The 26,098-nt window shown below is 40.8% G+C and overlaps 1 protein-coding gene across 1 annotated transcript; it reads left to right on the top strand.

Annotated features, from left to right (window-relative positions):
• The first annotated feature begins 3,198 nt into the window (after positions 1-3,198).
• On the top strand, positions 3,199-26,007 carry LOC131109398 (myosin-7-like). The gene is made up of 38 exons (XM_058061353.1): positions 3,199-3,251; positions 4,743-4,954; positions 5,025-5,168; positions 5,710-5,866; positions 5,943-5,970; positions 6,046-6,157; positions 6,457-6,549; positions 6,619-6,682; positions 7,974-8,072; positions 8,156-8,259; positions 8,346-8,484; positions 9,462-9,580; positions 9,643-9,792; positions 9,875-10,045; positions 10,110-10,419; positions 10,565-10,641; positions 11,294-11,499; positions 11,591-11,714; positions 11,788-11,924; positions 12,982-13,237; positions 13,313-13,555; positions 13,624-13,800; positions 13,880-14,025; positions 15,200-15,290; positions 15,485-15,874; positions 15,974-16,100; positions 16,668-16,786; positions 16,858-17,054; positions 18,617-18,800; positions 18,870-19,035; positions 19,677-19,801; positions 19,896-20,204; positions 22,129-22,332; positions 22,407-22,703; positions 23,112-23,216; positions 23,295-23,390; positions 25,424-25,558; positions 25,912-26,007. Exons 2-38 carry the CDS (start codon positions 4,754-4,756, stop codon positions 25,930-25,932), a joined length of 5,823 nt encoding a protein of 1,940 aa, XP_057917336.1. The 5' UTR covers positions 3,199-3,251; positions 4,743-4,753; the 3' UTR covers positions 25,933-26,007.
• The last annotated feature ends 91 nt before the right edge of the window (positions 26,008-26,098 follow it).

Below are 26,098 nucleotides of genomic sequence, written 5' to 3'. Positions count from 1 at the left end.
ACAGCTGGGATAGGCTCCAGCACCCTCCGCGACCCTCGTGAGGAAAAAGCGGTAGAAAATGAATGAATGAATGAACATCCTAATTTAGTTGTGAACATCTCATCTTGTCACCGTTTTTTTTAACCCACTATACTCCACTCGATTACTGAAAGGGAAGTGATGTTCATCACACCACTGTGGGTTCGATTATTCAATTAGTAGACCGTTTCACTTACAACGGAAAATGATTTCTACCAAACATTATGTGTTCCACATGAATACGGTTATTTTTTTCGGGTATAAGAGAGAATAAAGTCTAACTTTCTATCGGTTCGAGAGATTTGGGGGAAGACCCAATCGGTGGGACAACCTTCACAAGCCTGTCGTTATTTAAGAAGAATGCCATGGGGATGTTAGCATGAATTGCTCGTTAGCTTGTGATTGTGTTTGACTACGTAAGGCTACGTCGACCATACACTGAAAGCTTCCATGTTATATGTGCCGGCCGTGTTGTGTTGTTTTTGTTTGGAAGTGTTTTAAATGTAGCTTTTCCCTGAGATCATATTTCTCGAATATTGGGTAACATTTTTGGGTGGTACGTTTTGACTGTCAGGACGAAGACTCTGCTGACCAAAGCACCTCTATTGGTGTTTTTTCCCAGTTGAGAAAACTGTCCATGTCGGTCATTAGTGTTCATGATGTTTCGCCGAAGCTGTCAGCTGTGGAAAGATGTTTTTTTTCATGTTTGCTGCTTCTAGTCAGTATTTGAGCAGCAGCATTCTGGATGCCCAGTGAGAAGGCCATTACGGTAGTCGAGACAAAAGCATGGATTATTCTCTCTAAATCAGGGGTCTCAAACTCAATTTACTTGGGGGCCACTGGAGCTAGGGTCTGGGTGAGATTGGGCCGCATAAGGCTTTCCAAAAAAAACCAAAACGTATTTATTAAAAACAGAATGAATAAACTTTGCTTTGGTTCCGATTTTCTACAATAAAAGCTCTGATAAAACATTCCACTGTTCTCAAATATCTTATTTTTTATTTTTTCTACACAAAATAAGATGAAAAATAAATAAACAAATCAAGAATAAAGAAAATCAATCAATCAGTAATAAATAAATAAATATAATAATAATAATAAAACGGCAAATAATAAAAACTTGGGCGGCACGGTGGTCTAGGGGTTAGCGCACAGGGTTCAATTCCACCCTCGGGCATCTCTGTGTGGAGTTTGCATGTTCTCCCCGTGCATGCGTGGGTTTTCTCCGGGTACTCCGGGTACTCCGGTTTCCTCCCACATTCCAAAAACATGCTAGGTTAATTGGCGACTCCAAATTGTCCATAGGTATGAATGTGAGTGTGAATGGTTGTTTGTCTATATGTGCCCTGTGATTGGCTGGCGACCAGTCTAGGGTGTACCCCGCCTTACGCCTGAAGACAGCTGGGATAGGCTCCAGCACCCCCGCGACCCTCGTGAAGCGGTAGAAAATGAATGAATGAATGAATAATAAAAACTTAAGAAACCACATATAGTTGGTGGGTAGACAAATTATTTTTTTCAGATTAAAATGAACAAAGCATTATTAGAGCCCTGTAGACATGACAAAACACGACTATAGTCACATTTATACTCTTTTTATTTACAACATATTGCGCAACTGCAGGGTCTTGAGACACATGCTAACTCGCAAACTAGAGAGCTAGCGACCTAAACGGTAGCCTGCAAGTTATTTCCTTTAAACTTAAATAGCCAAAACTTACCACTTCCACACGGATAGGGAGGATAACTATTAACAGTTATTTAACCTTTAACATGAACATTAATCAAACGTAATAATTTTTTTCTGGGTACATGATACCATACAGCATCCATATCAAACATTAATCCCACATTTAGCCCGCGGGCCACGTGTTTGAGACCCCTGCTCTAAATCTAACCCTAGACACTATTCCCTTGAATTTGGCAATGTTTTTTAGGCGGTACGAAGATCATGATGTTTTTGATTTCATGTGGCGGTTAGAGTTTGGGTCCGAGTCTATTATTACCAACCTGATGATGAGGTCTGAGGGTGGCTAATAACGCTTTGTCATCGTTTTTTATGTGGACCAATAATTTCAGTTGAACTAGAAAACGTTGTTTTGCATTCACACACTGATCTGTTTGATGCAGGACCATGTTCTCCGGGCCATCAGTGCGGTCAGCATAGCTGTGGTTGGACACGTTGCAGCTGCTTATTAGCTATCCTAAAGGAAACATGTACAGATTGTACGATAAGGATCCCGGGATTGACCCCAAATACCATAGAATAAATGTACTGCATGTAATGATGATGTCAAGAGTTAAGACGCCGCCACTGCATTAGAAGCTCCATTTGGAAAAGTTGAAACATTTGAGGAGTCCTGGGACTGAGGGTATGGATCTCCAGTAACCGTAAACGGTGATGAGTGATGATAAAGACACATCACAGCTGTGACCTTGGCCTTGTCTTGTCTCTTAGTAGACGACAGCTGCGACTCTTTATTCTTGAAATGTATTTCACACCCTATCACTTGACAGACTATTGTTGACCTGGAGCTGTTTGGGCTCTCATAAAGCTCACTTGCTTACAAGAACAATTGTATTTTGAGTCAAAGAACAATAAAAGGCAATGTCTGGGATCTCCATCACCAATGTGGGGAATATTTGTGTCCAGCATGGGTTCGGTCCTTCACGGTCAAGATACAGATCTCATACAAAATTGGTAAAACGGTGTGGTGTGAATAAACATTTACGGAATACACAATTTGAATGTAATAAAAATAAAAATAAAAATAAAAATAAAAATAAAAATAAAAATAAAAATAAAAATAAAAATAAAAATAAAAATAAAAATAAAAATAAAAATAAAAATAAAAATAAAAATAAAAATAAAAATAAAAATAAAAATAAAAATGAAAATAAAAATAAAAATAAAAATAAAAATAAAAATAAAAATAAAAATAAAAATAAACTTGCTGTTCTAACAGTCGTTGATAGGGAGTGCCTCACACCTCCCCTCTCTTTGTCATGTGTCTTATTGTGTTCTCCACAAGGTGTGAGCAACAATAGCAGCACTCTACCCAATTTGGTGAGGTGGGGGGGCTTTTTTTTGATATGCAAATTGGATGCCATTTCTTTCCCATCCATCCATCCATCACCTTATTTGGCAGGAGTACATCCTTTATTAATGGAGAGGAAAGCGGCAATCGGCCATCAGAACCGTACTTTGGCTTGACGGAGATTGACAGTTCAAGGTAAGCGCCACTCTATAATGAATATATATACATATATACATATATATAGATGTATATAATGAATGCTTCCATTCACCATCTTTAAGCATGTATTCAGTTCTTTGTTCTGTAGTTGCAAATATATCAGTCAGGCTGGACTATAAATTGCACTTAGTGGTCTTCAAGATGGAACTGTCCAGCATTGAGTCATCTGTACCAGTAGGCCTGTCATGATAAAACATTTTCAAATTATTGTTGATCATCAATATTATCAACAAGATTTTTTAGACCATTTTTTCATTAATTATATGGCATGAAATGTCCATCCATGCATCCATTTTCTATGCCGCTTATCCTCACTAGGGTGACAGGAGGGTGCTGGAGCCTATCCCAGCTGACTTTTGGCGAAAGGTGGGGGTATATCCTGGACTGGTGGCCAGCCAATCACAGGGCACATATAGACAAACAACCATTCACACTCACATTCATACCTATGGACAATTTGGAGTCGCCAATGGAAGTATTTTTACCAGGAGAGAACCCACTCACACACGGAGCGAACATGCAAACTCCATATAGAGATGCCTAAACAGAGATTTGGCATACAATGTATGTCGTATAACCGTCTTGAATGGTTGCATTTAATTTGCCATGAAGCGACACTGTCTGTGAGCATGCACCATTTTTGCGCTGTTTACGTTTATGTATTTACATTTCCAACCAAAAACCTTGGTAAGCATTGGCTGTTGGAACGAAGGCATGTTGTGTTTTAGGTTTCACTGCTTTCAAACATAAACGGTCAATAACCATACTTTATATAAGTAATAAGGATTATTTTCTTAGCAGCTCTTATTTATGTTTCTATTGTTTTTTATTTACCAAGCCTGACTTAGGCGGCACGGCGGTCTAGTGGTTAGCACGCAGACCTCACAGCTAGGAGACCGGGGTTCAATTCCACCCTCGGCCATCTCTGTGTGGAGTTTGCATGTTCTCCCCGTGCATGCGTGGGTTTTCTCCGGGTACTCCGGTTTCCTCCCACATTCCAAAAACATGCTAGGTTAATTAGTGACTCCAAATTGTCCATAGGTATGAATGTGAGTGTGAATGGTTGTTTGTCTATATGTGCCCTGTGATGGCTGGCGACCGGTCCAGGGTGTACCCCGCCTCTTGCCCGAAGACAGCTGGGATAGGCTCCAGCACCCCCGCAACCCTCATGAGGAAAAGCGGTAGAAAATGAATGAATGAATGAAGCCTGACTCATTTTAAATCTTGCAATGCACGTACCGCATGCGCAGATGCACCACAGACGTAAACATGATCAGGTCAGTTATAATCAACTAACCATATAAAACAAAACATTGCTTCATAGCTTCAGTAAGTATATTCATAATTGAGACATTTAACTAAAGCTGTCCATCTTGTACTTGACATCGTTTCCAAACAAAAGGTTGTGGAGAGAAAAGCAGCTTGAATGTTCATTAGTGACACAGACAATTTTGTTTGTCTTCTCAGAAGGCAGAAAAATGGGTGACGCAGCAATGGCAGAATTTGGGTCAGCTGCTCCGTTTCTTCGCAAGTCGGACAAGGAGCGTTTAGAAGCCCAAACTCGCCCCTTTGACATGAAGAAGGAATGTTTTGTTCCCGATCCAGAGGTTGAGTACGTGAAAGCATCAGTCACTAGTCGAGACGGTGACAAAGTCACGGCTGAGACCGAGTTCGGAAAGGTAGATGGTTCGTATTCATTGACTACAAGCCTTGATCTTCGTTCGGTAAACTGGGATTTCATTTCTACAGACGGTGACAGTGAAGGAGTGTGACGTTCACCCTCAGAACCCGCCAAAGTTTGATAAAATTGAAGACATGGCCATGTTCACCTTCCTCCATGAGCCCGCCGTGCTGTTCAACCTCAAAGAGCGTTACGCAGCGTGGATGATCTATGTGAGTCCACAACAAATGGACGTCAAGGAGTGGTGGCTGCTGGTCTTTGAGGGCTACTGTGTGACCCGTTCTGAGTGGGAGTGATTGTGACGGTCCTCATTGGGGAAAAAAGACACATAGCAACAGAAGAAAGTCGCCAAATATAACGCCAGTCACTTTTAACAAAGACACCGAGGATCAGTAAAAGGCTTCAAAAGTTCAGACGAGATGAATGAAAAACCTGGACAATGTTCCCTTGGAGGTTTATACCGATCACGGAATTACTATTTTTATTGTCAATCAAGTCAATCAAAGAATTTCCACCTCAGGCAAATCACCCAATCATCATGCAGAAGCCAAGCATCTGGGTCAACCCGCTGCCCCTTAGTCCCCGAGAGAGGGACTAAGCCCGGCATTTATCCAATGACCGTTCAGTTTCGCGCAGTGGGAACAACCCACTCTACGCTTCCCCATTCTCTTGCAGTCTTAGAGCTACAGTATTTCCACTGAGGTCAAGTGTCCATGGTCCAACTGTACATCAACCCTGTTTTGTGTTTGGCAGACGTACTCTGGGCTGTTCTGTGTCACGGTCAACCCCTACAAGTGGCTGCCGGTCTACAACCAGGAGGTGGTGGTGGCCTACAGGGGGAAGAAGAGGAGTGAAGCTCCTCCTCACATCTTCTCCATCTCTGACAACGCCTACCAGTACATGCTGGCAGGTACCCAATGTCGTCACTGTCCTGTTCCAATTCTTAGTTTCATGCAAAATCTCATAGACATTTCTTTGAATTGCAGATAGAGAAAACCAGTCCATTCTGATCACGTAAGAAACGTCGAAAAACACACCTCTTGTATGCTTCAGTATTTTCCAAACCTGTGCTGTCTCTCTTTAACGAAGCGGAGAATCCGGTGCTGGAAAGACGGTCAACACCAAAAGAGTTATTCAGTACTTTGCCAGCATTGCTGCAGTTCCAGGTGCTGGGAAGAAAGACCCAGCTATTGAGAAGAAGGTGATATATATTTCGAAATGCAGTTCAACCTGTAAGGCCGAACACAGTCCCTTCAGACACCAGTCAACCTGGACCATCTGATTTGGTCAGAGTAAGAATTCGACCATGGTTACAGGTTTTACTGGACCAGTAATGCAACATTCATTTCAGCAACCCAGTTCCAGTTTGAGCCACTAGATATTTGTACGACTTTTTTCCCGGAACAAATTTGGTCCAAGTCCAAATTGGTTGAGCATTTGGTTTGCATTCCAATGATGCTTGTCATAAAATCAAGCAGTCATGTAGTATTTTGTTTTCAGGGTACCCTGGAGGATCAAATCATCCAGGCTAACCCTGCTCTGGAGGCCTTTGGTAATGCCAAGACCATCAGAAACGACAACTCTTCCAGATTTGTGAGTGTGCTTAAGGATTCTATGAGGATCATTTTCCACCAATATAAATGTTTACACTTTTCTTCTCAGGGAAAATTCATCAGAATTCATTTTGACAACCGAGGGAAGTTGGCTTCTGCTGATATTGAGACTTGTAAGTGAAGCTGAACCGAACCATGTACATTTTTACCTTACTTTTCAAAATGGCAATAACACCTTGATGTTTTCATTCAATGATGGATACATCTTCATTGGCTTCCATTGCTTGTTTATTCTAACATCATGTATGACGGGTGGGAAAACCTTTTGACTTGTGGGTCGCATTGATTTCACAAAATTGACAGGGGGGGGGGGGCATACTATATATTTGACACGTAACAGTCCACCTGGAATGATTGTATCTGTAAAAGTGTCATACAACCTGCTATCTGTGCTTGTGTCCCTTTTTTCAGGAGCACTTTGTAAACAGCAGACCACATCAAATAACCAAATTGATTAAACGGCTACTTAAACCATCAAAAGCTTGTATGTTAAGTTTAAATGAAATACTTTGGAAAGAACGGGCGGGCCGTATTCAAACACTTGTCGGACCGGATTTGGCCCCCGGGCCATAGTTTGCCCACCCCTGACGTATGATTTCACGACACCACTTCAAATGTGCCTCGCCTTTTTGCGTACGCCAACAATAAAAGTGGCAAATTCTCACATCAGGTTGTGCTTTTATTAGCACAGTCAAGCAATTGAAATACTCAATCATGATTAATCGCATTTTGACTATTTTTAACTTATGATTAATTAAACTTAATCACAAATTGAAATAAGTTTTAATAATAAGTAGGGATTCAAATCTCTTTACAGTTTCATACGCTATATATAACTATATAATGCTAATGCTAACTATATATTCATTCATTCATTTTCTACCGCTTATCCTTAAGACAGTCGCGGGCATGCTGGAGCCTATCCCAACCGTGTTCGGGTGAGAGGCGCAGCACACCCTAGACTGGTCGCCCACATTTCCAAAAACATGCTAGGCTAATTGGAGACTCCAAATTGTCCATAGGATAAGCGGTAATAAGCTGAGGATAAGTGGTATAGAAAATGGATGGATTAAATGATTATCTGACCGGAATCTTTCCATGGTGTCCCAACTCTAAAAAGAAAGTACTCCCCCCCCCCCCCCCCCCCCCCAGGTACTCCGGTTTCCTCCCACATTCCAAAAACATGCTAGGTTAATCGGCGACTCCAAATTGTCCATAGGTATGAATGTGAGTGTGAATGGTTGTTTGTCTATATGTCCCTGTGATTGGCTGGCCACCATTCCCGGGTGTACCCTGCCTCTCCACCAAGACAGCTGGGATAGGCTCCAGCATACCAATACAGATAGATAGCTAGGGAGTATGATAGATTATGTGGATATTAAAACGGTTTTGCATCCATGACAGACCTTTTGGAAAAGTCTCGTGTGACCTACCAGCTCAAAGCTGAGAGGGACTATCACATCTTCTACCAGATCTTGTCTCAGGCAAAGCCCGAACTTCTGGGTAGGTAATAACGTACAGGCAATGACAGGATACTGCTTGGATCGTTCATTCATATAAGTTTTTTTTCTATAATATCATTTTAGAAATGTTACTCATCACCAACAACCCCTACGACTACGCCTTCATCTCCCAAGGAGAAACTACGGTAGCCTCCATCAATGACTCTGAGGAGCTGATGGCCACTGATGTGAGATGATTACGGTTTTAAATGTAACAATGGTAAAACCGGAAACATGCCTTTATTGTGTTTTTTATGTTTTGTTGATATGTCAGGATGCCTTTGACGTGCTGGGCTTCACCCAGGAAGAGAAGAACAGCATTTATAAGCTGATCGGTGCCGTCATGCACCACGGTAACATGAAGTTCAAGCAGAAGCAGCGAGAAGAGCAGGCAGAGGCCGATGGCACTGAAGGTAAGACATGCGGCGGAACCTTGGTTAGCGTCATTAATTTCTTCCAGATGGTCTGACTCTAACCGAAACCAACGCTAACCCAATCCAAAAATGTCCACACAAATCACGTTGTTATAGTTAACAACGTAATTAACAATTCCAAATGCATATAAACGATGAATGAAAGGGATAAATGAACATTTAAGCTAACTTTTCATTTGTTTCTTTCTTTGAAGACATGGTTGTTGATGAGACGCAATGTGGTGGTGAGACACCACACGGATACCACCTTCCTGTTTTGCCATGACTCATTCATTCATTCATTCATTTTCTACCGCTTATCCTTACGAGGGTAGCAGGGGGTGCTGGAGCCTATCCCAGCTGTCTTCAGGGGCGAGAGGCGGGGTACACCATGGACTGGTGGCCAGCCAATCACAGGGCACATATAGACAAACAACCATTCACACTCACATTCATACCTATGGACAATTTGGAGTCGCCAATTAACCTAGCATGTTTTTGCAATGTGGGAGGAAACCGGAGTACCCGGAGAAAACCCACGCATGCACGGGGAGAACATGCAAACTCCACACAGAGATGGCCAAGGGTGGAATTGAACTCTGGTCTCCTAGCTGTGAGGTCTGCACGCTAACCACTAGACCGCCGTGCAGCTTTGCCATGACTTATTTCTTCAATTCAATCGTGTTTGACCAGCAGTTTCCATCGGTATCCATAACATGACAAGACGCATGCCGTGTTAGACGCTCACCAAAAAATGTCCGTAAAGCGAGGCATAATTTTGGCGTAAATTTTCAACGTTAACTGGAAAAGATGCTAACCGGGTGGACACTAACTGAAGCTCCACTGCATAGTCATAATTCAGCATTTGTAGATGCATATTCCGCAGCTCAGAACAACAACTCTCATTAGAGGATCACCAACAGAAATAATAATTTTTTGAAAAGTGTAACACACATATGGGAATGTTCCTCCTACAGATGCTGATAAAGTTGCTTACCTGATGGGATTGAACTCTGCTGACCTCATCAAAGGTCTCTGTCATCCAAGAGTTAAAGTCGGAAATGAGTGGGTCACCAAGGGACAAAATGTTGACCAGGTAAGTTTTTGTGGGAAATATTTTTAGAAGAAGAATGATCCAGTTTGCTGATTATTTTCCAGGTGTACTACGCCATCGGTGCACTGTCCAAGTCGGTGTATGAGAAGATGTTCCTGTGGATGGTGACCAGGATCAACAACTCTCTGGACACCAAGCAGCCTCGCCAGTACTTCATTGGCGTACTGGACATCGCTGGGTTTGAGATCTTTGACGTGAGCTCTGCGGAGGATTTGTAGGCCAACACGATACGTGAAGGTCAACCTGCTAGCTAACTTAGTCTGCTTTGTTTTCCAGTTCAACACCTTTGAGCAGCTGTGCATCAACTTCACCAATGAAAAGCTGCAACAGTTTTTCAACCATCACATGTTTGTGCTGGAGCAGGAAGAGTACAAGAAAGAGGGCATTGAGTGGACTTTCATAGATTTTGGTATGGACTTGCAGGCGTGTATTGACCTGATTGAAAAGGTGAGAAGGTCTTTTGCGAGAGGCTATCATTGAATTCCAATAACTCATATGTTCTTCTCCTCAGCCCATGGGTATCATGTCCATCCTTGAAGAGGAGTGCATGTTCCCCAAAGCCAGTGATGCCACCTTCAAAGCTAAGCTCTACGACAACCACCTGGGGAAATCCAGCAACTTCCAGAAGCCCAGAATTGTCAAAGGGAAACCGGAGGCCCATTTCTCTCTCGTCCACTACGCCGGAACCGTTGACTACAACATCAACAACTGGCTGGTGAAGAACAAGGACCCTCTGAATGAAACTGTGGTTGGACTTTTCCAGAAGTCTACCATGAAATTATTATCTCTACTTTTCGCTGGTTATGCAGGAGCAGATTCAGGTACGATGGGCTATGAGATGTTCAAATATAAAATAAAATAAAAAAAATAAAATAACTAAAATAAAATAAAAATAAATAAAATAACTGCTACAGGAATTCCACTTAAATATGATGAACAACAGTTTTGTGTTTTGTCTTCATTTAGCTCAAGAGTCTGGCAGTAAGGGCAAAGGTGCCAAGAAGAAAGGTTCATCCTTCCAAACGGTTTCTGCTTTACATAGGGTAAGACCTTTTTAGAATAGCAGTTATGGGCCTGCAAAGAGCATCAGCCCATCCTCTAATATCTTCATACTTCCTATTATGGGCCTGCAATCAAAACGCACCACCGCATCCTATTATTTTTTCATGTAAATCTCAGTCAAGCCTAATTTTTATTCACGTACCCCCTACGGCAGAGGTCTCAAACACGCGGCCCGCGGGCCAAATGTGGCCCGCAGGACACTAGTTTGACGCTCCTTCCTTGATATGAAAGTTTAATGTTAGTGCGGCCCGCGCAAGTTTGATATGGATGCTGTATGGTATCATGTACCCAGAAAAAATTATTACGTTTGATTAATGTTCATGTTAAAGGTTAAATAACTGTTAATAGTTATCCTCCCTATTCGTGTGGAAGTGGTAAGTTTTTGGCTATTTAAGTTTAAAGGAAATAACTTGAAGGCTACCGTTTAGGTTTTGTTTTTAATAAATGCGTTTTTTTTTTTTGGAAAACCTGATGCGGCCCAGTCCCACCCAGACCCCAGCTCCAGTGGCCCCCAAGTAAATTGAGTTTGAGACCCCTGCCCTACGGCAATATGTGTACCCACTCTGTGGTACACAATCTAGCCTAACCTAAATTACCGACAGAGGAAATAACACATTTGTCAAAAATGTGCAGGAGAACCTGAACAAGCTGATGACCAACCTGAGGTCCACTCACCCCCACTTTGTACGCTGCATCATCCCCAACGAGACCAAGACTCCCGGGGCCATGGAGAACCCTCTGGTGATGCACCAGCTGCGTTGTAACGGTGTGCTGGAAGGCATCAGGATCTGCAGGAAGGGCTTCCCCAACCGGATCCTCTACGGAGATTTTAAACAGAGGTTTGGATTTCCACGAACTAAACAAACAAAGAACACTTTATGGAGTATTTTAGGTTCACGATTTGTAATTCTTGAACAATTCTTTTAATAGATACCGAATTCTAAACCCCAACGCAATTCCCGAAGGGCAGTTCATTGACAACAAGAAGGCTGCAGAGAAACTGTTAGGGTCTCTGGATATTGACCACAACCAGTACAAGTTGGGGCACACCAAGGTTGGTATTCCAAGCGCTGCTCGAGGGAATGTGATGATGACTGACGCAGACGCTACATCCTTTGTCACTAAAGGTGTTTTTCAAAGCTGGGCTGTTGGGTCAGCTTGAAGAAATGAGAGATGATCGATTAGCACTCATCATCACTGGCATCCAAGCCCGCTCAAGGGGTCTTCTAGCAAGGATCGAGTTCCAGAAGATCGTTGAACGGAGGTAAATAGCCACAGTAAAAAATCAACAGGATGTTACATAAACACATTTTATATGCTGTGTAGGATTGTGAAGGATAAACCAATGCGAGCAGATATCCGGTTTAACTCCTGGATGGATAAGAATCAGCCATAAATCTTGAACCCGGTATCGAAAGACAAGCAACTAGTTGATAGTCCGTCTCTTAAACAATGCCGGAGCCTGAAGACCAGAATGGATGTATTAGCAGCGCTAGCTAGTCACCAAGAAAGATTTTCAACAGCAAAACTCTGTGTGGAGTTTACATGTTCTCCCCATGCATGCGTGGGTTTCCTCCCACATTCCAAAAACATGCTAGGTTAATTGGCCACTCCAAATTGTCCATAGGTATGAATGTGAGTGTGAATGGTTGTTTGTCTATATGTTCCCTGTGATTGGCTGGCCACCAGTCCAGGGTGTATCCCGACTCTCACCCGAAGACAGCTGGGATAGGCTCCAGCACCCCCCCGCGACCCTTGTGAGGATAAGCGGTAGAAAATGAATGAATGAATTTTGAATGGTATCATGAACCGTGTGAGACCATCAATGTTGTTTACAAAACTGTGGTGAGACCAGCCATGTTGTTTGGTCTTTATGCAGTGCCACTGAGGAAAAGACAGGAGGCAGAACTAGAGGTAGCAGAGATGAGGATGCTGAGGTTCTCATTGAGGGACATTGCATGTTAGAGATAAAGACACAGAGGCCAGACTGAGAGTGACCAGGATGGATAGGATCAGGAACGAGTACATCAGAGGGACATTGCATGTTAGAGATGAAGTCAGAGAGGCCAGACTGAGAGTGACCAGGATGGATAGGATCAGGAACGAGTACATCAGAGGGACATTGTTACATGTTAGAGATGAAGTCAGAGAGGCCAGACTGAGAGTGACCAGGATGGATAGGATCAGGAACGAGTACATCAGAGGGACATTTCATGTTAGAGATGAAGTCAGAGAGGCCAGACTGAGATGGTTGGGAGTGTCCACAGCAATGACCTGAATCATTCTTCTTGGATAAAAAAATGAGCATCTTCTGTCGACAGGGACGCTCTGCTTGTGATCCAGTGGAACATCCGTGCCTTCATGGGGGTGAAGAATTGGCCCTGGATGAAGATGTACTTCAAGATCAAACCTCTGCTGAAATCGGCAGAGACGGAGAAAGAAATGGCCAACATGAAGGAAGAGTTTACTAAATTAAAAGAAGCCTACGCCAAATCAGAAACCCGCAAAAAGGAACTGGAGGAAAAAATGGTCACGCTTCTCCAAGAGAAGAACGACCTGCAGCTCCAAGTTCAGGCTGTAAGTTCACCAAATGCCGATACACTGAATAAAGCATGCCGACTCACGGTTTATATGTGTATTGGCTGACAACAGGAGCAAGATAATCTTTGTGACGCTGAAGAAAGATGCGAAGGGCTCATCAAGAGCAAGATTCAGCTGGAGGCCAAAATCAAAGAGCTGACAGAAAGACTGGAGGACGAGGAGGAGATGAACGCTGAATTAACTGCCAAGAAGAGAAAACTGGAGGACGAGTGCTCTGAGCTGAAGAAGGACATTGATGACTTAGAGTTAACCCTTGCAAAAGTGGAGAAGGAGAAGCACGCCACCGAGAACAAGGTCATCCTTTTCTCTCCATAAGACATGAATGCATGAGCTGAAAGCTGAACTTGCTGTATCGTACACAGGTGAAGAACCTGACTGAAGAAATGGCAGCGCTGGAAGAAATCATTGCCAAGCTGACCAAGGAGAAGAAAGCCTTGCAAGAAGCTCATCAGCAAACCCTGGATGACCTTCAGAGTGAAGAAGACAAAGTCAACACTCTGACCAAGGCCAAGTCTAAACTGGAGCAGCAAGTGGATGATGTAAGAAAGATGACACGTAAATGATAATAATAATAATCAATACCAAGTGAACAAACAAGTCGTGTCTGACGTCCGACAGCTGGAAGGATCCCTCGAGCAAGAGAAGAAAGTGCGCATGGACCTCGAAAGAGCAAAGCGGAAGCTTGAAGGCGACCTCAAATTAGCTCAAGAGAGCGTTATGGACCTTGAAAATGACAAGCAGCAACTTGAAGAGAGGCTGAAAAAGTAAGGCGTTACTACTAGTTAGGTACTCACAGCAGTATAATACGTAGCTGGTATAATAATAATAATAATAATGCAGTCGCACGTCACTACACTGATTCCTTTTAGTCAACGTTTTTAACTTTGAACATCCAGCAGCAACACAACATTTTGGCTCGACTACTATTTGGTTTACTTTGTTTTCTCTGCTTTAGCTGAGAGCTAGCTAAATTTTGAGCTAGTTTGTCATGGCTGGCGTAAATATTTACATATTTAGGGTATATTGTAATAAGAATGGATGTCCCAATAACGCAATAAACATAATATAATGATTGCATTTGTATTTTTACATTTACTAGCTTAATGCTTAATGAAATGCTTACTTTAGGCACGAAATACAAAACATCTGCTTACCTATTCAGATATTTTGATATCATAAGCATAAGGTCAATGTTTAGTCAACGTTTTTAACTTTGGACATCCAGCAGCAACGCAACATTTTGGCCCGACTACTATTTGGTTTACTTTGTTTTCTTTGCTTTAGCTGAGAGCTAGCTAACTTTTGAGCTAGTTTGTCATGGCTGGCGTACATATTTACATATTTAGGGTATAGTGTAATAAGAATGGATGTCTCAATGTATTTTAATGTATTTGTATATGTATATTATACGTATATGTATAATGTAATAATGTATTTGTATGTATTTTTACATTTACTAGCTTAATGCTTAATGAAATGCTTACTTTAAGCACGAAATACAAAACATCTGCTTACATATTCAGATATTTTGATATCATAGGCATAAAGTCAACGTTTAGTCAACGTTTTTAACTTTGAACATCCAGCAGCAACGCAACATTTTGGCCCGACTACTATTTGGTTTACTTTGTTTTCTTTGCTTTAGCTGAAAGCTAGCTAACTTTTGAGCTAGTTTGTCATGGCTGGCGTACATATTTACATATTTAGGGTATAGTGTAATAAAAATGGATGTCTCAATAACGCAATAAACATAATATAATGATTGCATTTGTATTTTTACACTTACTAGCTTAATGCTTAATGAAATGCTTACTTTAGGCACGAAATACAAAACATCTGCTTAAATATTCAGATATTTTGATATCATAGGCATAAAGTGGTGAGGTATTCTGGTATTCTGTGGTATATACATCTGATAGGTATATACTTCCTTGACAGGAAAGATTTTGAAATGAACCAGCTTGCTGCCAAAATAGAGGACGAGCAGGCCGTGAGTGCTCAGCTCCAGAAAAAATTGAAGGAGTTGCAGGTAATATTGTCATCATATTCAAATGTGGTGTCATACGCTAACTCTTACATGAGATATTTACATTGAAAAAGCTGTTAATACATACATATGTTTGATACAGTCTGTACATAATATACTGTAAACATGGGCATATTTCACACATAGTTTCATAGATTCATCAACACTGATTGCAAATGTAAATGTGATTGGTCCAGGCTCGTATCGAGGAGCTGGAGGAAGAGCTGGAGGCCGAGCGAGCCGCTCGAGCCAAGGTGGAGAAGCAGAGAGCAGACCTGGCCAGAGAGCTGGAGGAGATCAGCGAGAGGCTGGAGGAAGCCGGCGGAGCGACATCCGCCCAGATCGAGATGAACAAGAAGCGGGAGGCCGAGTTCCAGAAGCTGCGCAGGGACCTGGAAGAGGCCACTCTGCAGCATGAAGCCACCGCAGCCACGCTGAGGAAGAAACAAGCTGATAGTGTTGCCGACCTGGGGGAGCAGATTGACAACCTGCAGAGAGTCAAGCAGAAACTGGAAAAGGAGAAGAGCGAACTCAGGCTGGAACTGGATGATGTGGTTTCCAACATGGAACATGTTGTCAAGTCTAAAGTTAGTAATTTTTTTATGAATTTCTCTCATAAATCAACGTGAAAATATTTCATACAGCTTCTCAAATAGTGGAAATAATTTGTTGTATTTACTTTTCAGAATAATTTGGAGAAAATGTGCAGGTCCCTGGAAGACCAGATGAATGAATATAAAGCAAAGGCGGAAGAGGCGCAGCGCACCGTCAGTGACTTCACCATGCACAAAGCAAAACTCCAAACGGAGAATGGTAAGTTTTTGTTTTGCATTTTTAAATGAACTTAATTATTATATTTGTTTATAAATTAATTTTTACAACTTAATTAATTTGTTATATAATTTATTTAGTCTATATGTATGAATTATGTACAATAGAAATAATAAATAAACTATTGACATTTTATATGAATATTTTACAAATATTAAATCAATTAATAAATATTTTTAATATTAATGCAATTGATTTATTATTAATTATTATATAATAAAAATCTAATTTACACCTTAATTAATTTGTTATATATTTAATTTAGTCTATATTTATGAATTATGTACAATAAAAATAATAAAGAAATTATTGACATTTTATAAGAATATTTTACAAATATTAAATCTATTAATACATATTTTTAATATTAATTCAATTGATTTATTATTTTATTATTATATAATAAAAAAATCTACTATATATATAAAAAGCTACTATATTTACTACTATTTTCTACTATATATTACACTTTTTTTTTCTGGAAAAATAGTAATAATTTGCATACCGAAAAAAATACCCCAACTGAAATGAATCTTCTCTCAAATTGAGGTGAACTCTCACGGCAACTCGAGGAGAAGGATTCGCTGGTGTCTCAGCTGACTCGAGGAAAACAGTCCCACACGCAACAAATCGAAGACCTGAAACGCCAACTGGAAGAAGAGATCAAGGTGGGACGCATCCATGCACCGCAAAGCCGCCGCTTACCTCGCTGCTGCATCTAAATGCGTTTCTTCTGCAGGCCAAGAACGCGTTAGCCCACGCCGTGCAGTCGTCTCGCCACGACTGTGACCTGCTGAGGGAGCAGTACGAGGAGGAGCAGGAGGCCAAGGCTGAGCTGCAGCGTTGCATGTCCAAGGCCAATTTCGAGGTGGCGCAGTGGAGAACTAAGTACGAAACCGATGCCATCCAGAGGACTGAAGAACTGGAGGAGGCCAAGTAAGTCAAATAGCAAACACCAAAAAAACTGCATCTCGTATACTGATGGGAAAATTCTGGGAAAATTGGAACATTTTATTCCTCATTCGATTGAGACTTTCATTCATTCATTCATTTTCTACTGCTTATCCTCACGAGGGTGGCGGGGGTGCTGGAGCCTATCCCAGCTGTTTTCGGGCTAGAGAAGCGGGGTACACCCTGGGCTGGTGGCCAGCCAATCACAGGGCACATATAGACAAACAACCATTCGAAACCGGAGTACCCGGAGAAAACCCACGCATGCACGGGGAGAACATGCAAACACCGAGGGTGGAATTGAACCCTGGTCTCCTAGCTTTGAGGTCTGCGCGCTAACCACTCGACCGCCATGCCGCCCCAATTGAGACTTAACATTCTTTATTCTGTTTTTTCCCAACTTTTCCCAACTTTCCAATTGAAAAATGTATTCTCAAAATTCTGACTGACTTTATTATCATAATATTGTTACTATATTCTTGTAATATTATAACGTTTTCTCCAAGCGAATTTACAACAATTTGTTTGTCATAATTAAAAAAAAAAAACTGAAAAACATTCCCCTGGCCCCGGGGCCGCACTTTGTACACCCTTGCCATATCAGTTGTAATGAGCTGGGAAGTGGTGCAAAAACCAAAGTTACTTGACATGAACATATCATAATCTATGTGGAATCTTCAGTTATTGTACGTGAGGGTCACCCTTACTGTGAATGGATTATGGATTACCTCCGCCAAGCAAACAAAGCGTGTTTATCTGTTTTTGGTTTGGTGTCAAAAAAAAGTTCTGAACAGACATTTTCAGTAATTGTCGGAAATGTGATATGGAAGAACTGATTCAATTTTGGGGGTGATCCAATATTCAAGAATGTTCCCCAAATTTTCCCTGCTACTGCTGCCACATTTCTCATCTGATTGATGCCATTCCAGCATCAAACTGTTGAACATGTTCAGGACATCCAGGCTAGCTAAGTTCATACGGACAATCATTTCTACATTTTCCCCAAATTCACACTTTTCTGTGAATCTGCTATTGCCTACTATTATTTCAATATTTCTCAACTCATACTGGACATTTTGCCTTCCTGGCATGCTATCATGTTGGGTGCTAACATGGTCATGTTAGCATACTAGCATTTTTAGCTATTTTCATACATAGACACATATATATGATATATATGTAATATAATATATAATAATAATAATAATAATACATTTTATTTAAAAGCGCCTTTCAGGACACCCAAGGTCGCTGTACAGAAGATAAGAACACCAATATAAAATATAGCACTTCGCGCTATGATTCTAGGTGTTAGCATGCTAATGTTAGCATGTTAGCATTACTAGCATGCTGACATTAGCATACTAGCATTTTGTATCAATTTAGCATTAGCATTTTTTCATAGTTAGACTGTTATTTAAACACTTAGGACAATCATGCTAGTTGTTAGCATGCTAATGTTAACATGTATAGCGCTTGGCTGAGGTTTGCACTTTTCGAATTGTGAACTGTGACCAGTAGAAAGCACTGATGAGTGAACTCTTCAGGAAGAAGCTGGCTCAGCGTCTGCAGGATGCCGAGGAGGCGGTGGAAGCGGTGAATGCTAAATGCTCCTCTCTGGAGAAGACCAAACACAGGCTGCAGAATGAGATTGAAGATCTCATGGTGGACGTGGAGAGATCAAACGCTGCTGCTGCTGCTCTGGACAAGAAGCAAAGGAACTTTGACAAGGTTTGAAAGAATGACTAAGTGTCGACAAGCGTTGAGCTGAAATACTTAATAGCGTTGACTTGCTGTCAGGTCTTGGCAGAGTGGAAACAGAAGTACGAGGAGTCTCAATCAGAGCTGGAAAGCTCCCAGAGGGAGGCAAGGTCTCTGAGCACGGAGCTCTTCAAACTGAAGAACTCCTACGAAGAATCCATTGAGCATCTGGAGACTATGAAGAGAGAAAACAAGAACTTACAAGGTGAGGGAGTATCAACTCTTTCCTTAAGTTTGAGGTTCCATCCGGCGCTTTTAGCCGGCGGGACTTTTCCAGGTTCTTCTAATCTATCAGCCGTCACAATTGATTGCGTGTGTGATAACTAGAAGAAGCCTTGTGGTCGTGTCTCACGTTTTATTGGCTGAGAAGCACAAGCACATTGCAGTAGTCAGCTAAAACTGAGGGGAAAATATTCCATTCCTAATATTCTATTCCATTCATTTTCTACCGCTTTTTCCTCACGAGGGTCGCGGGGGTGCTGGAGCCTATCCCAGCTGTCTTCGGGTGAGAGGCGGGGTACACCCTGGACTGGTGGCCAGCCAATCACAGGGCACATATAGACAAACAACCATTCACACTCACATTTAAACCTATGGACAATTTGGAGTCGCCAATTAACCTAGCATGTTTTTGGAATGTGGGAGGAAACCGGAGTACCCGGAGAAAACCCACGCATGCACGGGGAGAACATGCAAACTCCACACAGAGATGGCCGAGGGTGGAATTGGACCCTGGTCTCCTAGCTGTGAGGTCTACGCGCTAACCACTCGACCGCCGTGCCGCCCCATTTCTAACAAAGAAATGTAATAATTGAAATGAAGTATCATTTCATTTCCACGCAAAAGAGGAAATATCGGATCTCACCGAACAAATCAGTGAGGGTGGGAAGAGCATCCATGAGCTGGAGAAGATTCGGAAGCAGTTGGAGCAGGAGAAGTCTGACACCCAAACAGCTCTGGAAGAGGCAGAGGTAGGATGTAGAACCTAAAACTCTACTCGATCTGTATGTCCTTCAATAGTTTGACCCCTGGACTGGATCCTCTCTCCATCCTTTTTCTCTGTAGGCCTCTCTGGAGCACGAGGAAGGAAAGATTCTCAGAGTCCAGCTGGAGTTTAGTCAGGTGAAGGCCGACATTGAGCGCAAGCTGGCCGAGAAAGACGAGGAGATGGAGCAAGCCAAGAGAAACCAGCAAAGGATTGTGGACAACCTTCAGAGCTCGCTTGAGGCCGAGACCCGCAGCAGGAACGAGGCAATGCGTTTGAAGAAGAAGATGGAGGGAGACCTCAACGAGATGGAGATCCAGCTAAGTCAGGCCAACAGGCAGGCGGCCGAGGCTCAGAAACAACTCAAGTCTGTTCATGCGCATCTGAAGGTATGGCTGCCGTGAAAACACAACATTAAAAAATCATTCAAATTATTTTAATAAATCTATACGAATATGTACTAGCCTGTTGCTTACCCCTGGTCTGGCATAATATGTATTTATAGCATCTGTAACACTGCACTTTAGTTGCAGGCCAATAAAAAGAGGTGTGAGGAATGATAATCATGGGCTGCTGTACTTTGCAGGCCCATAATTACATATTATATAACAAAAAGGTCCCAATTGCAAAGTAGTGGTATAATTTGTGTGGTTTCACAGCACTGGCCGACCCTCATTAGTTGGAGCAGAATAATATACTGTATAGCAGGGGTCTCAAACTCAATTTACTTGGGGGCCACTGGAGCTGGGTCTGGGTGAGACTGGGCCGCATCAGGTTTTCCAAAAAAAATCCCCCAAAAAACGCATTTATTAAAAACAAAAAAATTTTGCAATTTTTTTCTACACAAAATAAGATGAAAAATAAATAAACAAATCAAGAATAAAGAAAATCAATCAATCAGTAATAAATAAATAAATAAATATAATAATAAAACAGCAAATAATAAAAACTTAAGAAACCACATATAGTTGGTGGGTAGACAAATTATTTTTTTCAAATTAAAATGAACAAAGCATTATTAGAGCCCTGTAGACATGACAAAACACGACTATAGTCACATTTATACTCTTTTTATTTACAACATATTGCGCAACTGCAGGGTCTTGAGACACATGCTAACTCGCAAACTAGAGAGCTAGCGACCTAAACGGTAGCCTTCAAGTTATTTCCTTTAAACTTAAATAGCCAAAAACTTACCACTTCCACACGGATAGGGAGGATAACTATTAACAGTTATTTAACCTTTAACATGAACATTAATCAAACGTAATAATTTTTTCTGGGTACATGATACCATACAGCATCCATATCAAACTTGCGCGGGCCGCACTAACATTAAACTTTCATATCAAGGCGGGGGCCTCAAACTAGTGTCCTGCAGGCCACATTTGGCCCGCGGGCCACGTGTTTGAGACCTCTGCTGTATAATAATAACAAAGAAAATAAGGATGAGAAATAATAACATGGGCTGTAATTGCAGGCCCATAATTACATTCATTCATTCATTCATTTTCTACCGCTTATCCTCACAAGGGTCGCAGGGGTTGCTGGAGCCTATCCCAGCTGTCTTCCGGCGAGAGGCGGGGTACACACATTGGACTGGTCACTAGCCAATCACAGGCCCATAATGACATATTATATAATAAAAAGGTCTTGCACTATATAAAGCAGAGATTGTCTGTAAGGATGAAACGTTCTACTTTCTACAGCATATGCCCATAAACGCCTTTCAAAGCCATCACATCAACATATCGGCGTGTGCCAGCACTCACTTATCAAATCTATTGCCATTCACAGGGAAAACATGTTGCTAACTCTGCATTAAAAAATAAAATTTCTCCTATTTTTATATAAAAACATACTCATAGATGATCGGCATTAGAATCATTGGTAAATCCTCATATACAATAATAATAAATAGAAACGGGAGGAATAACATGATAGGCTGGCTGCTGCGCTTAGTTTTGCAGGCCCATAATTATTTTATTTTATTTTTTTAATTTTGTTTTTTCTTTTTGCTTTTTTTCTGAGATTACTTGAGTTCTACTGTTGATACAACAAAATATTTGTTTATTTGACCTAATAAAGATATTTCCCTAAACAAAGCAATAAGTCACTTGAACTTGATCTTTTAAGTTGGAGAAACTTCGTTGTGAGATGAAATTACCCAAAATAATTTCCTAGATTTAATCAAAAAAATATATATATTATTTTTTTTATAATCCATATAATCCATTATAATCCATAATTATGAATTTTCCCATGTGAGGTTTTCATATTTGGGGTTGAAATTTCTTTTTTTTTTTTTTAAAGGAGTCACAACTCCAGCTGGATGAGTCTCTTCGTGCCAACGGCGATCTCAAAGAGAACATCGCCATCGTGGAGAGACGCAACAACCTCATTCAGGCTGAGCTGGAAGAGCTGAGGGCTGCTCTCGAGCAAACGGAGAGAAGTCGCAAACTTGCCGAGCAAGAGTTGCTGGATGTTAGCGAGAGGGTGCAGCTACTGCACTCACAGGTGAGAAAGACACCGGTTAGCTCCAACTTTCACACCTTCATGACATTTCCTGTGCTTTTTTTCCGTCAAATTAGAACACCGCTCTGATCAACCAGAAGAAGAAACTGGAGGCAGATACATCCCAGCTTCAGACCGAAGTGGAAGATGCAGTCCAGGAGTGCAGGAACGCTGAAGAGAAGGCCAAGAAGGCCATCACCGACGCTGCCATGATGGCAGAAGAGCTGAAGAAAGAGCAGGACACCAGTGCTCACCTGGAGCGCATGAAGAAGAACATGGAGCAAACCATCAAAGACCTGCAGCACCGTCTGGATGAAGCTGAACAAATTGCCATGAAGGGCGGCAAGAAGCAGGTGCAGAAGCTGGAGGCCAGGGTAAGAAATGGTCACAGAAATAACCAATACAGCGGTCCCTACTTTGGCAGCTGCTAATCATAAGCTGTGCTAGTCTTACAAATAACATTAATCTCATCACATAGCAACCTAAGACTCAAACAGTGTACTTTGTCAATATACAAACATCTACTAATATGAGTTTGAAACTGAAAAAAGAAAAGCTCTCTCATTGGGGCGCTGCAATGATATCAGCCTCCCTTGCATTGAATGACATTTTACTCATTTTATACCTACTGTTGTATGTTACAGTGCTGTGCACTATGTGCATATGCTAGCAGCCCCGTCTTCTATTTAGTCTGGCACCAATTAACCATGATAAAGGAGGGATTACCGTACTGCTTGTACTGACATTTCCAATAACCTAACTCCCCCCTGCCCTGCTCACAGATCAGAGAACTGGAAAGTGAAGTGGAGGTCGAGCAGAGAAAGTCTAGCGACGCGGTGAAAGGAGTACGGAAGTATGAGAGACGTATCAAAGAGCTAACTTACCAAGTAAGATGGGGGCCAGTGGGAAATGACCAATGTTGAAGGTGACCAAGATTTCATCCTCTTTGATTCCTCTTTTTGCAGACTGAAGAGGATCGCAAGAATCTTGCCCGTCTGCAAGACCTGGTGGATAAGCTCCAGTTGAAAGTCAAATCATACAAGAGGAGCACCGAGGAAGCTGTAAGGAATACTCGGCAGAAAACTAACTGTAGTACTTTCCCTGCTCAGTACATAAACAGCCAACAAGTAAGCAAGGGTGTCCCGACCCCGTGTTGATCAAATGTCATATATTTAGGACAGCAGCTATGGAATGTTTTTAGTACTCTACTGAAATTGTTTTCGACTCATTGAGTAATTGAGGAAAAAAAACATATTTTTGCAGAAATAATGAATTCACGAGAAAAAAAGAACGGCCAAATTAGTTGTATGATTGAGATAATCAAGTGTTTTGTTTCTTACATGGACATAATCCATAGTGTAAGTGGATACGCTTTGCTATTTTTCTTTGGCTTTTTGCAACTTTTTGGCAAGACACTCAAAATGGGAGCTTCTCAGGGATAAGGTCTGTGTAGATTCTCAGTCATCCAGGTCACGGTCATCCGCAAAATGGTAATGGTAATGGTTTTATTTCATTTGAACATGCATCAGATTACAATTGAGTGCATCCCATAATCAGTTCACAGTTCCACATGTCCAAAAGGAGTAGGAAGAAGCAAAGCTTATTAAATCCTACCCCTCCATCTGGTACTTTTACAATCAGTAACATTTGTTCACTTCCTGCTTTCCTAATATAACTTTTAATTTTTTTCAAATTTATTTATTTATGTAATTTTAAATTTTAAATTTTTAATTTTAAATTTTAAATTTTAAATTTTAAATTTTAAATTTTTAATTTTTAATTTTTAATTTTTAATTTTTAATTTTTAATTTTTAATTTTTAATTTTTAATTTTTAATTTTTAATTTTTAATTTTTCATGTTCTCCCCGTGCATGCGTGGGTTTTCTCCGGGTACTCCAGTTTCTTCCCACATTCCAAAAACATGCTGGGTTAATTGGCCACTCCAAATTGTCCATAGGTATGAATGTGAGTGTGAATGGTTGTTTGTCTATATGTGCCCTGTGATTTGCTGGCCACCAGTCCAGGGTGTACCCCCGCCTCTCCCTCCCCCAAATTTTAAATTTTAAATTTTAAATTTTAAATTTTAAATTTTAAATTTTAAATTTTAAATTTTATTTTTATTTTTATTTTTATTTTTATTTTTATTTTTATTTTTATTTTTATTTTTATTTTTATTTTTATTTTTATTTTTATTTTTATTTTTATTTTTATTTTTATTTTTATTTTTATTTTTATTTTTATTTTTATTTATTTTTTATTTTTATTTTTTTTATTTTATGTTTTTTTTAAATTTTTAATTTTTAATTTTTAATTTTTAATTTTTAATTTTTAATTTTTAATTTTTAATTTTTAATTTTTAATTTTTAATTTTTAATTTTTAATTTTTAATTTTTAATTTTTAATTTTTAATTTTTAATTTTTAATTTTTAATTTTTAATTTTTAATTTTTAATTTAAAGGTTGAATGAAGGCAACTGAACAAGCAGAGTTCAACCTTTTGCGGATGACCATGGCCTGGATGACTGAGAATTCAATCTCCGTTCAACCTCAGAGATTACGTTACATGCAGCAAAGTGTCCTAATGCTGCTCAATTTAATGGTCCCATGAAAACCAGTCATTGCTTTCTAAAAAAAAATCTAAACAACAGGGTGACAAGGTCCTACATCTAAAATCTCCGATATCAGCACTCCGATATTCCATCCAGCAGCGGTCGGATAGAGGCCATGTGATCACAACACCGTCGTGTGCTAACGTGCTAGCTGGAGCAATGTCCAAGTCCATAAAAGATGTTTCTGTTGAGTGCAAAACCTGCCATGCGCAAGACCCCCCAACCGCGTAGCGCGTTTGAGGCAGCACCCCAAAAAACAGCATGAGGATCCTAGCAAAAATCCTCAAGAAAAAACCAAATGAACCAAAACCAAAACAACCAAGAATACAAATTAAGTCATGAATTAATTGTTCTGCTACCGGATCAAACTGGTATCTGTATCAGCCAATAGCAAGGCTGCAATATCCATAGCAGAAGTGAAACACCGGGACCCCCCTGCATGCATATTCCATGACGTGGTGGATGAAGATCATGTTGTGTGTGTAGGAGGAACAAGCCAACAGCAATCTTGTCAAGTTCCGTAAGATCCAGCATGACCTTGACGAAGCGGAGGAAAGAGCCGACATCGCGGAGTCTCAGGTCAACAAGTTACGAGCCAAGAGTCGTGATGTCGGGTCCAAGGTCAGTTCTTCATGTTGTTGATAGACCACATGTTCTCATGACATTAATACAGAGTTTTCCATTTGTGCCCTTAGTTTTCTTGTTCAATTATGTTTTTAGAATGTGGCACGGACCGAAATAAAAACAGCAGCGGGCAGCAAATGCTGTCCGGGCCACATTTTGGACACCATTTTTTCACCTCATGAACACGAATAGCTACTGACTCTTTTTTAATACTTTTTATTTTTATATTTTATGGGGGGTTAGACTTGGTCTTAGACTTTTGATGAACAGCTTATGTCACTTGAATGCTTATTTTGTCTATTTGTCAGTGTTAGCACAACTAACTCTGTCTTTTCATTCTCTTCATGAAGAAAGGACAGGATGAAGAATAAAGCCCACCAAAGACTTCTAGGTCACCGGTGGTCTCCTGATGTGTTATGAAGTGAAATAAAGCCTTCTGCAACTCGAACTTTGCTTTGCTTTTTTTCCCTCAAATCATAAATCCTTTTCATACAGTATGCTGTAGGCCAGGGGTCTCAAACACGTGGCCCGCAGGCC

This window comes from Doryrhamphus excisus, chromosome 22 (genome assembly GCF_030265055.1).
Source record: "Doryrhamphus excisus isolate RoL2022-K1 chromosome 22, RoL_Dexc_1.0, whole genome shotgun sequence".
In the NCBI taxonomy this organism is placed as follows: Eukaryota; Metazoa; Chordata; class Actinopteri; order Syngnathiformes; family Syngnathidae; genus Doryrhamphus; species Doryrhamphus excisus.
This window is presented reverse-complemented; position numbering and strand designations above follow the sequence as displayed.

Excerpts from the sequence above, each read along its gene's own strand:
- LOC131109398 (XM_058061353.1), top strand. The coding sequence starts at position 4,754 with ATGGGTGACGCAGCAATGGCAGAATTTGGGTCAGCTGCTCCGTTTCTT. Across the intron at positions 5,971-6,045 it reads AACCAGTCCATTCTGATCAC|CGGAGAATCCGGTGCTGGAA; the intron begins GTAAGAAACGTC and ends TCTTTAACGAAG. Across the intron at positions 23,391-25,423 it reads AGAGGAGCACCGAGGAAGCT|GAGGAACAAGCCAACAGCAA; the intron begins GTAAGGAATACT and ends TTGTGTGTGTAG.